This window comes from Photinus pyralis, unplaced genomic scaffold (assembly GCF_008802855.1).
Source record: "Photinus pyralis isolate 1611_PpyrPB1 unplaced genomic scaffold, Ppyr1.3 Ppyr1.4_LG6, whole genome shotgun sequence".
Taxonomy (NCBI): Eukaryota; Metazoa; Arthropoda; class Insecta; order Coleoptera; family Lampyridae; genus Photinus; species Photinus pyralis.
The window spans coordinates 10303431-10320425 of record NW_022170663.1 but is presented as its reverse complement, the minus strand read 5'-3'; the positions used below and the strand labels follow the sequence as shown (position 1 = coordinate 10320425).

At 37.5% G+C, this 16995-nt stretch overlaps 1 protein-coding gene across 1 annotated transcript in view; it reads right to left on the bottom strand.

Moving 5' to 3' along the window:
• Positions 1–16995, bottom strand: part of LOC116174081 (orexin receptor type 2-like) — a 46965-nt gene that overhangs the window by 14935 nt on the left and 15035 nt on the right. The window contains exon 2 of the mRNA XM_031491875.1: positions 16532–16679. Coding sequence (XP_031347735.1) covers positions 16532–16679 — 148 coding nt within the window. The remainder of the gene's footprint in view (positions 1–16531; positions 16680–16995) is intronic.

Genomic DNA, 16995 nt, shown 5'->3' with positions numbered 1-16995 from the left:
TTCTAATTTTTCAAATGCAATTAAACACTGTAAATCCCATTTCTATGCTGATGATACACAAATATATTTGTCATTCGCTGCAGACCAAGTCAACAATGCGTGTGATTTAATTAGTGAAGATCTGCAATTAATCAACAACATCTCTGAAGAGCATAAATTGAATTTTAATGTATCAAAGACACAAGCAATACTCTTCGGTAGGGACCAGACCAGATTAAGAGCGTTACCTTTTATTAATATAATTCTGAACTCCCAAAACATTTCGTTAAATGATTCGGTAAAAAATTTAGGAGTATACATGGATTACAAACTTCGATTTAAGGAGCATGTCACTAAAAATCTTAATACCGCGTATAGTGTGTTAAAACTTATCTTTAGAAATCGGCACATGATGAACGTGAAACTAAGATCTCGTGTTTGCAATGCGTTAGTGCTATCAAAATTCAATTACTGTGATGCAGTTTATGGCCCGTGCTTGGACTCTATTGATGCCTCAAGAATCCAAAAGCTACAAAACGCGTGTTTACGATTAATTTTCGGTATCCGTAAATACAATAGGATTAGTCACACATTAGGAGCCTTAGATTGGTTAAATATGCGTAATAGGCCGGGCGCTAAAGGGTTTGAGCATGCATTGAAAGTCTAACGCAGTTTGACTTTTGATTATTGTTGGGATCATATAGTAGATGCAAAAAATCGATGTCGTCGCATTTCCGCGGTGGGCATCACATGAGGGGGAGGGGGCAAAGTCGCACGCGTGGCGATTCACTTTATCGTTTATAACTCAAAGACGGTAATAGTTAGAGCACTGATTAAAGCGGCTATTTACAGCTACTTATATTACCTACAAAAAAGGCCCTAAGGATAAAAGTCGTACCTCTAACCGTTTTGTTACAAATAAATTATTTTTGAATATATCTAAATTCGATCATAAATCATATTTAATGCACATTTCTTATATGTGTAAGATAAATTTAATAATGTATGTTATTAGATAAATATTTTATACAGTTACAGTTATTCACCACGTACTTGGGCACCCAGTCACAAATCTTTCTCGCCTTCGCTCTCTTCGTCAGACTCTTTAGTTTGTAATGGGTTTCTGCATTTACCAACACATTTGCAATAAGAACAACAAGAAGAATTATTTGATAAACAGTTACATGTTTTTTTGGAGCAGTTTTTGCATTTGCAGGGCTGAACTGCTTCCAGATTTGCATAACATCAATGCTGGCGAGCATGGCTTGAGTATCAATTTTACCCTTTACGTTCATAAATTGTTCGGAATACGCCAGGTGTAGATACATAAAAAATTGATGAATCATCACTCTGAAGATCACCAAAATTAATACCCGATGGATATGCAGACATTTAATATTGGAACTAATTCGAGGGGACATTACCAAAACATTATGTGAGAAGTAATTTCTGCATTACTTAAACATGTTTAGTGATCGGTCAATCTTTTGAAGATTTAAATTTAATTCCTACATTATGCCAATTAAAATATGATGACAATACTTATGTACTTTTATAATTACTCTTATAACATATAAACGACACTATTAAAATTCTCTTACAGATTCAAGAAATATGTGGCAAATATGATTTTCAGTGTATTTGGATATATTCTGAAATAATTTATTTGTAACGAAACGGTTAGAAGTACGACTTTTATCCTTAGGACATTTTTTGTAGCCAATATAAGTAGCTGTAAATAGCCGCTTCAAGTATTGCTCTAACTATTACCGTCTTTGAGTTAGAAGCGATAAAGTGAATCGCCACGCGCGCGACTTTGCCTCCTCCCCCTCATGTTATGCCCACCGCGGAAATGCGACGACATCGATATTTTTTATCTACTATATGCCCTCAACAATAATCCAAAGTCAAAATGCGTTAGACTTCCAGTGCATGCTCAATACCTATATTAGCGCCTGGACTATAATCGACGTATGCAACATGCTGCCTCACTGTTTCACCAAATTATTTTATGCAAAAGTCCACAGTACCTTTTCCAAAAAATATCGTTTCGGACAGATGTCCATACGTTAAATTTAAGATATAAAGGGATGTTAACGCCACCGACTCACATTACGGAGTATTTCAAAAGATCGTTCACTTACAACATAGCAAAAGTTTATAATCAGTTACCGGATATTCTGAAAAATATGTCAATAAGTTGCTTCAAACCGAAGTTGCTTTCGTTAATGAAAGGTGGCCTAGCAATCAATGGGTAAATAATGCAAAATAATGATTTGTTGGCGTATTAAGAGCTAATGATTTTAAAGTAAGTACCTCTTCTTTATTTTTGTTTTTTTTTGTTTAGTTGAATACTTTTTTTTCTCGTCTAGTAATACATGTAGTAATAGGGTTAAGTGGAAGAGCAGACTGTGGCATTGCCGCAGTGCTGAACTTCGCCCTTAATGCACTGCAATAAATCTTTGTTTTCTTTTTTTTTGGAACAATAAAGGCAATATTATTATTATTATTATTTAAACGATCTTCCCCCATAGTAGACCTCGGATAGGTCTTGAACCGTTTCAATGTGGAAAAACTTCTTTCAGGGGTTGTAGTTGTTACTGGCAAAGTAGCGAAAATTAGAAGTAGTGTCTTTATGCCTGAAGTTAAATCATCGCACGCACTAAGGGCTGCAACGGCTGTTGATGGAACCTCAGTTTTTCCCTCCCATTTCTTTTTCCAGCGTAAAATCTCAGCTTGCAGTTGATTTTCGTTAACGCAAATATCGTTCTCGTAGACCATACCAGCTGCAATTACCGCAGAAGTGGTATGTTTGGTAAATTTGTCTGTAATCAGCCCTTCTAGCGATATTACAGATTCTATACGATTATTAAACCGCGATTCCAGCTGCTCGATGAAATGATCCAAAAGGAAATGAATATAGTTCTCCTATAGTAATCCCGAGGACAAATTGATTCCACATTATTTCTGTTCGTTTGCCTGCCACATATTCTGGGCCTCTTTATCTCAATTTCAAGCTTCTTAGCATTGTTCTCGGCGTCCTCAAACAAGTGTTCAAACACCTGATCGCAGTCAGCTCGCATATCTTTTAAAACACCAGTTAGAGTGTTAACGTTTTCGAAAGCCATGGAAATGTCTAAGTTTGGTGTTTGCAGTATCTTGCTTAAATAAACAGAGTGCTGGAATGATAAAGTCGCTCCTTTGAATTGCGGCATTATTCACTGCATTTTTCGGTGTTTCGGGATCTTTGTCCTTTTCCAAAGTTGAAAGTGCTGTCAAAATCATAGGATATAGTTCCTGAAACGTTAAAACTGTATCGTGCCTTTCCGCTCATCTCGTGGCGCAGAGCGTTTTCAGTCTCTTTTTCCTGGTTTCAGAGATATTTTTTTTGGTAATTACATCCTGCAATAAATTTACACGTTTTGCAGATGCACTCAAAAAGTCAGAAACACTTTTGACAATTCCCATCATATTGGTTATAGCACTTATCTCGCAGCTTTTGCATATAGCTAGATTTAGCGAGTGACTGAAGCAGTGGGTGTAGAATGCTAGAGGTTGTTCATTCAATATAAGAGCATGTACCCCTTTCGGACGACCAGCCATATTGGAACCTCCATCGTATCCTTGACCGCGGAGGTTATTTAAACTTAAGCCCATCCTAGATAACTCGGCGACAATTGCATTTTTGATTTCTAACCCAGTTGTAGATTTCATTTCGACAAAACCAACGAAATCCTCACGAATGACGAATTTTTCTATGTTGACATATCGGACACACAAGGTGAGCTGTTCCATTTTTTCCAAGTCCGTTGTTTCATCCCACAAAATAGAAAAATACTTGGCTTTCTTTATACGCAGCAAAAGAGAAGAACGAACTTGCTCTCCCATAGCATAGATCAAATCATTTTGGATTTTTCCACTAACCATTGTGTTGTTTTCACCAGAATCTTGAAAATGCTGAATTAACTTATTATCCCCAGCTTCCATTCTAAAGGCCAGCACCTGAATACACCCTGTGAACCCATCAATGCAGTTTTCTGTGTGATTTCGTCTTTCATCGAGCCCTTTTCGCGATGTCCTCGTAGAGATAGACAAAATTTAATCGTTTTTATGATCGGTATCAAACGCATTCTATTTTTTTCGATTATATCGTTCTTCGCCTTGTCAAGCATTGTAGAAACATCTTTTCCCGACTCAAAATTTCTCATAAACTCTCTTGCTCGCTCTACACAGTTTAAGTGGTATATCTTACTGGCATGGTCCTTGCAATCTTTGAGGGCATCTTTATATTTCTGCATAGGCACTTTAACAAGAGTTTTGAACGGCTATAATAAATATAACAATTTAGCACCCGCTTATAATTACGTATAAAATATTGGAACCCACCTGAAACCCGATACCGGTACCAGAAGGGGAAAACAGAAAAGCCTACTGTAAGCAAGCCATTCATATTTTTTAAGCCAGTCACTCTGAAACTTTCTATTGTGACCTTTTTCGGGCGTAGTTGGGAAAACAAAATTCTCGGGTGGCTCCCAAACATTCTTCAAAAATTCATATCGCTCCTTCGAGCCTAAATTTTGACCTGACGCCAGGACCAATATCAAATTCATGTTCCCGGAAGGCAAAAGTTTTCTGCGTGAATTATGTTTGCTGTTCCTCCATCAGAACTCCCCGCAGCGGTGGCGGTTTTATCCACAGCATCGGTTGTTTTCTTCATTTTGTTTTTTGAAAAAGTCGCGAATATCGCCTCCGACTCTTTTCATTTTTGCTGGCGCCGGTATTCAATTCGGTATTAAAAGGCCGATAAGGTGACTATACGGCTGCAAATGTACACCGGAAACGTTACAGGCACCAGTCAGTCAATTAAATCAGAAGCGATGAACAATCATTCCGCACTCGTCTCCCACTTGCACTTGCCAGACCGGTGGGGTGGTGCAATAAAGGCCGGTTTTCATTAGGGAAGCTGTGCGGCGGTTGTGTCGTGGTGTTGTAAATCGCAACTTTGCCTCTCCCATTTAATTAGCACTTAGCATTTGAAATTAAAGAACCGTGTGCAAGTATTTGCAAACGAAAAATGCTAATCCATTTTTCGTTTTCATTAGAGAGACTGTGCGCAGGCTATGCGAAGACTGTGCACCAGAAATCACTTACCAGGGCGATTTTTGCTACTTGCTTCCAAGTGAATCCGACACAGCCTCCGCACAGTCGCCCTAGTGAGAACAAGATTTCGGAACTGTTTTAGTAACTTCGAGTTACTTCGGTATTGACTCGAGAATTTACGTATTTGTACCGCACAATCAAAACGCATCACGTTTTGTGAAAAGTTGTTTGCAAATACTTGCACACGGTTCTTTAATTTCAAATGCTGCGAATGCTTATACGGTAATAACACCATTTTCTATCATTTATAGAACTGATACCAATTTAGAAGATATAGAAGATGAAGAAGATCAAGAAGAAAATGACACTCGACCAGAAGGTGATGACATCGAATGTACACCTTTAAATTCTCCAGGTTCAATCGTCTCCATAACATCTAAAAAACGAAAAACATCGACGGCTGATTTACAAACAACGTATTACAGCGCTATACCGGAAGAACTGAAGATGGATCAACGACATCACCAAACGAATAAATAATATAATACGACTTCTAATCTCTTATAATCTTAAAAATTTTAAGTTACTAACAAAATACGCGCTTTCAATATTAACAATACATCTTTGGTTGTTAGGTAATCAGTTATTAGTCCTCTTGCGCCGAGATGATTTTACCCTTCTTACCATATCTTCCAGCCATGGGACTTGACCAACAGTTGCAAAATATTCTTTAAATTGCTCCCTAACTTCTACTGCATCTTTGCTACCATGGCTGCTGGTACAAGTAAGGGGTTGTAACGATGACACATTACTTCTTAAATCCTGGCCATCATCTTCTGGATATGGTTCGTCCGTTAAATAATTAAGCAACACACAGATTGCTAGGATCACTTTCTCAACGTTTTCGGGAAACATTTGAATCCGGCCGTAGAGAACTCTAAATCGCTGGACAATAATACCAAATGCGGTTTCTGATAGACGCCGGGTCCGGGAAAGACGATAGTTAAATATCTTCTGGGATTCATCATTACGACGAAGCAAATACTCTTTTAAAGTAAACGCTTCGTCTCCTACCACAACGTGAGGTAATGCCTCTGTTGAGTGCGGTAAAGCGTAAAGGGGAGGGGGTATATTCAACGCACGACTTTCCAACGATCTACCCAACACGGATCGAGATAAAATTCCTCCGTCACTGGACTTTCCATATGCTCCTACATCAATGGCAATAAATTTAGTTCTTGCATCTACTAACGCAAGTAAGACTACAGAAAATGTGCCCTTATACTTAATTGTAAAAAAGACTTCCAATTCCTGGTGGGGCTTGAATAATGACATGTTTGCCATCCAAGGCCCCGATACAGTTTGGAAACTGCCACATATTGTAAAAATCGCTTGCTATCTTGTTCCATTCCTGGTGGGGCTTGAATAATGACATGACTTTCCGCAACTACCCAAATGGCATTACATGTGGAAATAATTATATCATGAACAGTCGTTCTTCCTAAACAATAGCTGTAGCTCATAGAAATCTGAGAACTTCCAAACGCCAGATATCTGAGTATTATAATTACAGTTTTATGTATATTTTAATGGGTTTTTAACTTACATAAGGGTCAAAGCAAGTCGCTTCTCCGGCTCCACACATTTTCTCAGCTTGCTATTCTTCTTTGAGATTAGCGGTCTCACTTTTTCTAACAAGTTCTCAAATTTTACATAGCTCATACGAAAATAGTTCAAAAATTTGAATGGATCGTCTTTTCAGCGTGAGAAAATTGTATGGAACTCGCCTTCTTCTTCGCGTGCTCGCCATAAATTATTATGAATCCAAGTACGTCTACATCGTTTCTTCTTCTGCTGCTTCTCTTGTAACACTATCCACGAGATAATCATCGAACTTCTGTATGTAATAACAGAGAAGTATGACTACTTCCCATATCATCGCATAATATTTTGAACAAACGTGAATTTAGTGGGCGTGATTTTATAAAATTGATGATTTTAACGGCTTCATCAAGAACATTGTTTAAATAATGTGGCATTTTTTTCACGGCTAATGCTTGGCGATGTAGAATGCAATGACTGCTACTACAATTCTTTGCAATAGCTTTCATTCGAGAAACAGCACCTGCGGTTTTTCCTATCATGACTTTCGCACCGTCCGTGCATATGTCGAGGCAATGGTCCCATAGTAATTGATGTTCTTCAATGAAATTGTTGACTGTATTCAAGATTTCTACGCCAGTCGTATTACTTGAGAGTGCTTCACACAATAAAAGATCCTCTTGCACAGTTTTTTCATGTTGATAACGGACAAATACAAGTAACACTGCTAATCCTGCTACATCGGTAGATTCGTCCATTTGAACTGCAAATTTTGAACATTTTAGGCGAGATATTAACTCAGCTTTCACATCATTTGATAAATCCTTTATTCGCCGAGAGACATTCATAGAGCTCTAGGAAAGTCGGAGAATTTTGGGGTATGTTCGTATTAATCCTATGTTTATCGGAATATTTAGACTTGGAGATACATTCTGTAGTGTACTATTTATTGGTTTACTTCACATTTTACCTTACATATTTTATCCGTCAGTGATTAACTTTCAAGCGGAGATAATTTTCTTTATTTATGTAAATGTTCATTTCAAAATTTGCTTATTTTGGAGAATTTGATATTTACAATTAAATTTATTTTGACTGATAATTAGGTATGTGTCGAGCAATTTAAAATATACAAATGTTGGCAGTTGAGTTATAAATATGGTAAAAATGTTATGATTAAAAATTATTTTGTGGGTCGATAACTGATGTCTTTCATTCGGTGTATACAAGCAGTAATGGTATTTCTCGTAAGTTATGGTATATTTCTATGTTCAGTGCTATAACGTTTGTGACGAAAGGTAAACATAGTGGCGACTTCCGGAATATCTTAATGTGCTCAATTTGATCGTATGGACTACGACCATGTGCCTACTTTGACTGAGCTACCGAGCCTTGGCATTTTAAATTTATTACAAGTACGAGTTTTTGCCTGTAACAAATTCAACATTCTGACTTCTTTTAATTACAATGCCATCTTAAATTCTTGTATTTAAGAAGTAAACTCAATTGCCAAATGAATCTCGGATTAACTTAATAAACGTTGTACAGCATGCTGTCGTCCAATTATTAAGAGAGAACTCGTCCAAGCCTTCGGCTAGATTAAATTATGTGCAGTTAAGTATAAATTAAATATCCTTCAGTAAGAGGAAATTAATGAGATATTTCATTGTTAAATACTAAGATTCTAGCCTAATTTATGAATTTACGAATTAAGGTGTGCAGAAGGAGAAAAACTCTCAAGCCCGAGGGCGTAACTTTTAAATACCATTGAGCGTAGTTACAATATTCCCTACTAAAGAATAACATTCATTTCACTAAATTTCAATTCGTAGCAAAAAGTACACACCTATAAAACATGAATAAAAGAGATGTAAACTCGTCTGGTTGAAAAACATTCCATCTCGCGGCTGAGTGACGTCTTGGACGCTCTCGTCAACAACTTAGGGAATAAGTATCCATTAGACAACACTAGGAATATTTTTTAGGTCGTAAAGAATGTACAAGATATTCAGAAAGTTGTTTTGAGAGTTTTCCTAATGATTTCAACGGCCGGCTGGTCGATTTAACTTATTGTCTTCCTTCAATTCACTGCACTAAAACTATCCTTGGGCTTTCAACACAAATTTTACGTAATCCCACGTATACTGATTTTCTTGATATCCAGTACAATCTCTTTTAATTGTAATATTTTCGTGGTCTATAATATTCCTGTTGCCCGAAATTATTTTATTTCGAATCACGCACTTAACGCTCTGGCGGTCCGAATGTCCTACCGCTATTTCTCCTGGACGCGTCCCTACTCTATTTTTAATTTTCTAACACGCATATAAAATGATGCTGATAGGTTAAATCGGGCATCTTTAATCATTAACCAATCCTCTTCGCCTCGCCTTACCCCAATCAAATGCGTATATAGGCCATCTATCAAAACTCGCCAGATTTCCAGATCGCATAAGATTTTTGGAGAGAATTTTCTACACTTTTATTTAAAACATTTTTTCTGTTAACCTAACTACTATTGAAAACAAGTTGCAAATCAGCATATGCATGATTAAAGCGCATTTTGGGTAATACAGGTCAGTATTTTATTAGCGAAGTTTAAAATTATCGATCTCACGAGTAATTTTGGCCGCGTTAAATAATTAATTTTATTTAATTTCAATTGAGGGTACGTCTTTATTTTGTAAAACAAATCACGAAGTAAATAATTAAGTTTTTATACTGGTAGTGCTATCTAACGGTACATATTCGAATGTTACATGCGTTCCGTCGGTTCGGGTTATGCCGAAGCGGAACTCGAATGTTACATGCGTGCCGTTCCCGAGCGCGTGTTACATTCAAGTTGTATTTACATCTACCAAGCTAGCTTTGCCCTTTTATGTACGGTTATGAGATTAATGCCCGTATTCACCAACGTTCAATAAGTTCTATTGGTTCCATAAAGTGAAGTTATTGGTTCAATAAAAAAAATCCGTATGCACCACACTTCAATAGTGATATTGGTCCCATAAATGAACCCATAAGTTATTGACCGAAATGTCTTCCATTAAGAAGTTATTGGCTCTATAAATTGACAGTTCTGACTTGTTTTGAGGTTATGCTGAATGTTAGAATTGTGTCCTCCTAGTGTAATTTCTGCTACAGGTAAAAATTATTTTCAGTTAAGTATAGATGTTTTTCTTCAACAAAAATGTATTACAGGAATTGCCTTAATACCAGATATTTTAGATTTATCTTCATCGGATGATGAAAATATTCTTCGTGAACGAATGTTGTATCAGAGATTCAGGCTATCGAAAGAAAGTGTACAAGCAGTACTAGAAGTTATACGAGGTGGATTAGAACCAATTTCCGCGCGAAATAACCCAGTAACAACCATGAACCAACTTCTCATCGCTTTAAGGTTCTACGCAACTTTGTCGTCGGATTGATTTTTCTTGCCTTCCGTTTCATTTCGTCATAAGTAGCTTGCAGCTGCGTAATTGTTCGTATGCCACTAGTTGAAGTGGCATTATATTTGTCCGCTACTACAGCCCATGTTTTTTTCCCTCCACAGTCGTTGCGTCGGTTTTCTTGGTATCAATTATTATTGATTTGAAAGGTTTGATGTGCGATAATAATGTTTCTCTTTCAAGCTCAGTATAATTTTTTGCTCGTTGTTTTTTTCTCTTTTTATTTTCCATCTCACAATTTATTTTTTCCACTTCACAGTTTATATCACAATTAAAATGTTCGGGGAATCATCGAATTGACAGCATGGATTGACAGTTATTGCTCAGTGTTGCTACCAGTAACATATAAAAATAACTACGAGTATTTGTCCCTATAAATCAGTTATTGCTCTTCGGTTTTCAGTTCATTTGAGTTTTTTTATTACACTGTAGTTTGTCGAACATGTCCTTGGGTAACAATGTAAACCCTGCTCCGGAGTCTACTTCGAATTGTATTGATTTACCTTCCACATTGATAAATGTATAATAACTTCCTGGTATCGTCACGTTCTAACGAATACACATTCTCGACTCGATTAATACTAAAACTATGTACATTGTTGGTATAATTGTACGTTTTGCTCACGTTTAGATCTTGAGAGTGTTGATATGCACACATTTATGACATGCCCTTCCTTACCACAGCTACTGCACTTTAGATTTGCTTTGTTCACACGGCAATCTTTTGCAATGTGATTATCACGACCACATCGAAGACACATGTTGTCGATACCCAATTTGCGGGTACTATCCATCCGGGCTGCTTCTAGTGCTATGGCTTTCTTGACAATTTCGTTGAAGTCTGTAATGTTCGACTGGAGTAATTGTTCGGTTATCCACGCATCCTTCAACCCTCCTATGAATTGGGCGCGTAGAAATTGTTCTGCAGTTGATACTTCCTGTTGGCACTGGCAGGTTACTACAAAGTTGCACGCTGCTAAGTTCATCTTCAACTTTGTTACGTATACGCTAATGTTTTGATTTTCAGATTGGTACGTTGATGGGAAGTAATGCTGAGCAACGAGCATGTTCCGCTCTGGCGATAGGTGCTTCTCTAAACTTGAAACTAGCTCATCGTAATTAAGTTCAGATGGCTTCTTGGGTGCGACCAATGCGTTTATTGTTTGGTAATGCACTGCCTCGATCGAACCTAACAAGAGGCATGCGCCTTCGGTTTATTTTCGAAAACTTCCTTCATCCGTAGATAGTTTTCAAAACGTTCTTTGTACAATTTAAAATCTCCTTTGTTAGCATCATATTGTTCAAAAGGCGGAATATTGTGATTAATTATGGGTGCTGCTGCGGGCTGTGTTCTAGCCGGATCGATTTGAAGCATAGCTGCGGCGACAGCTGCTGTAATTTGTGCCAATTGCTCGGGTGGAATTGCCGCCATTTTGTTGTTTGGGAAGATGCACCTTGGATGCACCGCTTTTGTCTTGCACTAAGAACGTTTACGTTTTGTTTTCCTCGTCGCCACTTTTGCTGTTGTAGCCATCGATTACTCGAAGCGATTGAGTAACGCCGCATACCACATTAATAAAACACTATTGTTCTACAAAACCTATTGTACAATAACAATAAAGTATGTACTACTCACAACATCATTTCTAGGTTATTTACTACTCAACTTGCATCAATCGACAGAGAGAGAGAGAGAGTTAAGCAATGTTTGGGTATATATCTTAGACCATATAGTACATGGACTGCTATTAGCCCTATGCTTTCAATACAAAATGGGTGGTCACGGATAGAGGGCACTGTAGTCGTGGGTATGTGAATCTCAGGGTAAACTAAAGTCGTATGAACACCACTCGGATCGCGTAAAGAGTAGCTTTTATGGCAACCGCGTAGTACGATACTCTTGATTATCTTCTATACGTCCACAAATAAGAATAGGTTTGCTTTTTTTGGCTTATCTAGGCGATTAATTAATTGACGTTTGTGAATTTATAGGTTGACAGCCCCAAATCGTGTCTCAACGGACAATTTCGGACAGACTCGTTTACCCTGAAACGCACATACCCAGGCGATGTCCTTGACTATATTTTAATTACAATTAGCAGTCCATGTAACTATATGGTCTAAGGTATATATACATAGGTATGACTGGTGGGGGTGAAGCGCAGTTCCCAGTGGCGTAGAGTTTAATCATACCGCAGTCATACACTACAGTATCGGAAGATTTTTACAGAGGAATACAATTTGGGTTTCCACCGCCCAAAGAAAGACCAATGCCGCATATGCATGGCATATAATACTCCCGGAAATGACAAAGACGAAATTAAAGCCAAGTACGAGTTTCATCTTTTAGCAAAAGACAGGGCTCGAACAGAGAAAAGAAGTGACAAAGAGCAAGCAGGAAACTCAAATGGGACTGTGGTGAGCTGCAATTTTGACCTTCAGCAAGTTTTGTTGGCTCCAACCGATCCAACCAATAATGCTTTGTTTTATAAGCAACGATTTAAGTCTTTTAATTTTACTGTATACGACGTCAACACAAAACGAGGAGACTGCTTTATGTGGACGGAAGTACAAGGAAAAAGAGGCAGTTGTGAGATTGCAAGCTGCCTATATCAATACTTTAAAACTCTTCCTCCAATTGTCAATCACATTTCCTGCTTCAGTGACAGATGTGGCGGACAGAACCTAAACAAGTTTGTGCTTGACCGCTATTCAAGAACTACCTAACATAGAAACCATCGACTTGAAATTTTTAGTAGTAGGCCACAGCGAAATGGAATGTGATTCCATGCACTCGGCCATAACTACCGAACAGAAAAGAGTCGGAAAAGTCAGCTGGCCTGCCGATTGGAAAACCATTGCCCGGAGTGCTAGAAGAAAGGGTGACAGGCCGTATATTGTTCATGAGATTACTCATGAACAAATAATAGATTGGAAATCTCACCTGGAGCGGCATATGGTGATTAGGAAAGAGGACGATAATCGCAAACCAGTGGGATGGCAAAAGATAAACTGGCGGAATTTCACAAAAAGTAGACCAATGGTTATACGCTTCAAAGAGAATTTTGTTGATGAATTTAGAATTATGGACTGCCAGAAAAGAACAAGAAATAGTAATAAGAAACAGTCGTTGTCAGATACAATGAAACCGTTGTATAAGTTCGAAATTCCAATTTCAAAGGAAAAGTATGACAACCCAAATTCTTTGTTTACTTTGACTCCTCCTGCACTAGGGCTAGAATATCGGCCATTTTATGAAGGCTTACCATACCAAGGGAACACAAAAAGAAGAAGAATGCATGGATCCTCAGAAAGCGACACAGGTCCGGACGATGAATAGTTTTCATGATTATTGATTATTTCTATACTTTTGTTTTGTGAATAAAAGCATTTCAAGTTGCTTTTGGGCCTTTCTCTACCAATGCAAAAGTGGATAACTTCCATTTAACACATTTTCATGTCAGTGTAACAAATACATATCTCGTTTTCCCGAAAAATGAACAAAATGGCAAAATGCTTCTATAAACATTTTGAAATATATGCCATTTCTAAAACAGTAACATACCCTGAAAATCATTTTAAATGTTTATTTTCAGTTAATAGTTAATTTTATAAGCGTTTTTTGAAGAATGTGATTTTTTAAGTTGCCTAGTTGTAGGACTAAGGTGAAGATATGTTACATAAAATAAACACTAGTTAGGTGAAATAGTCTTGCTTGTTTTAGGTGACGGAGTCCGAAAAACAATTTAAAAAAATCATGTATCTATTGGGGTTGTTCGGAAAGTCATAAGCGATCTGGAGATACGAATAAGCTCTTATCGACCAGCCTTGCCAAGCCATTCGGAGAGTGATGATCCGCGGTTCACATATTGGTCTGTGCTTCCCAGCTGCCCTAGGTATCATGACCAGATTCGCCTTCGTCCACCTGCCGGAGTAAACCCCGGTATCCAGATCTTATTTACGGGTATCGCGACCGCGCTTTGCAGGATGTCCTCGTCGGTGACGGGAGCTGTTTAGTTATCTCCCCTCTAAACCGCCAGCCGCATTCTTGCGTGTGTTGCAAACTGATTCCTAACCACATCCTCGTAGGCCTGGTCGGACAGCTCCTGTTGAGGGCTTTGCTTTCCTAGCTTTTTCAAATTAGCACAAAACTATGGGATACTTGGAGACTTAATTCCTTTAAACTCCAACTTCACGGACACGCCTATTTCCCAGAATTACCATTAATTTTGCAAGCTAAGGTTCTCATATACAAGGTGGCCATTTGAAAACGAAACAGAGCCTATTTTGGGGAGCTCAAAACATTTACGAAAAAATCCTCGGACCCGTCAATTTTTCATCCAAGGGGGAACCATTTTTTTGCTAGTTTCGCCCCCCTGGGGGCAAAGCCATAGCGGGGGTGATAAGTGCCTCCAAAATTTTAAATCGAATGGGGGGGTCGAGTGATACCTTATTTTGAAGGTATTTTTATGTAGATTATTACTCTTAAGATTTTAATCAATTTTATTTTAAGTGCTTAAAGCTAAAATCAATCAAGTAAATGTTGAAAATGTTGGCCTTCGACTTCCATACAATAATACAGGTTTTGTTCAAACCATTCCCGTACATTTTGCAAAACTTCTGGGGTGATTTGACGACATTCATCAATTATTCTTTGTCGCAAGTTCTCTAGCGATGTTGACTGACTAGCATAAATTTTACCATAAAAAAATCTAACGGAAAGTCCGGGGAACGGAGGGGCCATTCAATAGCTCCTCTTCTTCCAATCCATTGTCCTGGAAACGTTTGGTCCAAATATTGACGAACCCTTGCAGCATAGTGGGGTGGCGCACCATCTTGCTAAAATACTAGACGATTTTCCAAGTACTGGTTGTTATTTTCTAGTATCTCCACTAATGCTGGATGAATCGTATTTTCTAATAACTCCAGGTACATCTCTTCTGTTAGATTGCCAGGTACAAAGAAGGGGCCTTCGATATGGTTACCAAAAATGCCAGCCCAAAAATTCGGGACGTTGTGTATGCACCTCACGAAATATTCCGGGATTTCAATCAGCCCAATAGCGACAGTTGTGACGATTCACAGTACCGTTTAGTAAACAGGAACATTCGTCATAGCCACCTACAGATATTAAAAAGAAAAGAAAACAACAAAAAGTACAGTTCAGAATGTACAATAACAACATTTTTTGTATTTATTGTTGTATTAATTGTTGTTATTTAACTAATTTACAAGCATTTTTTTTCATAAGAAAATGTTGACACGTTTTTTACTTTTATTAGGCCCTGTATCGGCTAGGCAAATTAGGAGCGATTTAAAACTTAAGGGTTATAATCCACATAAAAATACCTTCAAAATAAGGTATTACTCGACCCCCCATTCGATTTAAAATTTTGGGGGCGGTCGTCACCCCCGCTAGGGCTTTGTCCTTAGGAGGGCGAAACTACCAAAAAAATTGTTCTCTTTTGAATCAAAAATTGACGGGTCCGAGGATTTTTTCGTTAATGTTTTGAGGTTCCCAAAATAGGCTCTGTTTCGTTTTCAAATGGCCACCCTGTATGTTCTCTATTGCCTGGACTATTTGGTGATTGAATAAAGCAGTATTTCGATTTGATTTCACTAGTATTACTACCCTTGTATCTTCTCAGTTTTATATCGGGAGAGTTAAGATAAAAATTGAATGGCGCTCAACCTTATTGGTACGTAGTAACGAAGAACTTCCGAAGATCATATGCCCAGAATGAACTACCGCTGCGAAGACTCTCACGTTTTTTTGTTTTATTTTCTAACCCTGAGCTAGTCGGCCGTTTATGCAGAGAGTGTGAGATAAAAGCAGCGCCAACATGCCTACTGTTATATCGCGTCTAGGGATATTCCTCTGTTAGAAAATTTATCGTAGGTAATAGTTTTAAAATAAGTAAAAATTATAGTTGAGTAAAGTTGCAGTTCAATAAACATTCAATTGTAAAAATTAATTTTCCTTTAACGTCTTTCCATTTATATGATTAAACGGACCAAATAAGATTATAAAATCATTATCTCTTTAAGTGGTACTGTAATAAAGATCACATGTGCAGTTTTTAAGTACTGCGGTTCATGTAAACCTGCATTAGTGAAGTGAATTGCATTAATACAAAAATTCGGGTCTATATCAAAAGTGTAAGGTACAGTGGCGCTCTTCAAATTTGGTTATTTATTATACCACCCTTATGCAATTCAAAGAACTCCTGAAACGGTTTCGCTTTTATATGTAGAATAAGATTAGATTAGGACCTTTCATCATGTGTTGAACTTTAACGTATCTTTAATTTAGAAATGTAAATTTCGGTTACGCTTCTCGTACAGATGAGGTGCTTTCTATAAAAGTACGTTATAAACAAAATTAAAATTATACTCACCGAATAGTAAAGCGAGTAACCAAATAATGGCGATAGTGGTTTTCGCCCTTCCAGTAGTTGATTTAAACTTTAGAGGGAAACAGATTGCGTACCAACGGTCGATGGAAATGAATGTCAACGTTAAAACGGATACGGCAACGGAAACATTCTGAAAAATAAGAAAAAGCAATTTTATAATATATCAGATCTGTTAAGGGGTATTAAACATGAACAAATAACGATACATATGCGTATAAATTATTGTTGTATGGTGTTAAAATAAATTGCACCGTATGCTTTATCAACTATAGGCATTTCTTATATTGAATTTACTGCGTTTTGTCTGAAACGATACTATGTAGGAAGAAAATGAAATAATTTTGGGATTTCCACTCATGGATATTTTGAGTTTTAGCTTTGAATGTAAAATATTCAAAGGTTTTAGGAAAGAATACTGAAGCATAAATGCCCCGGATTAGCACTCC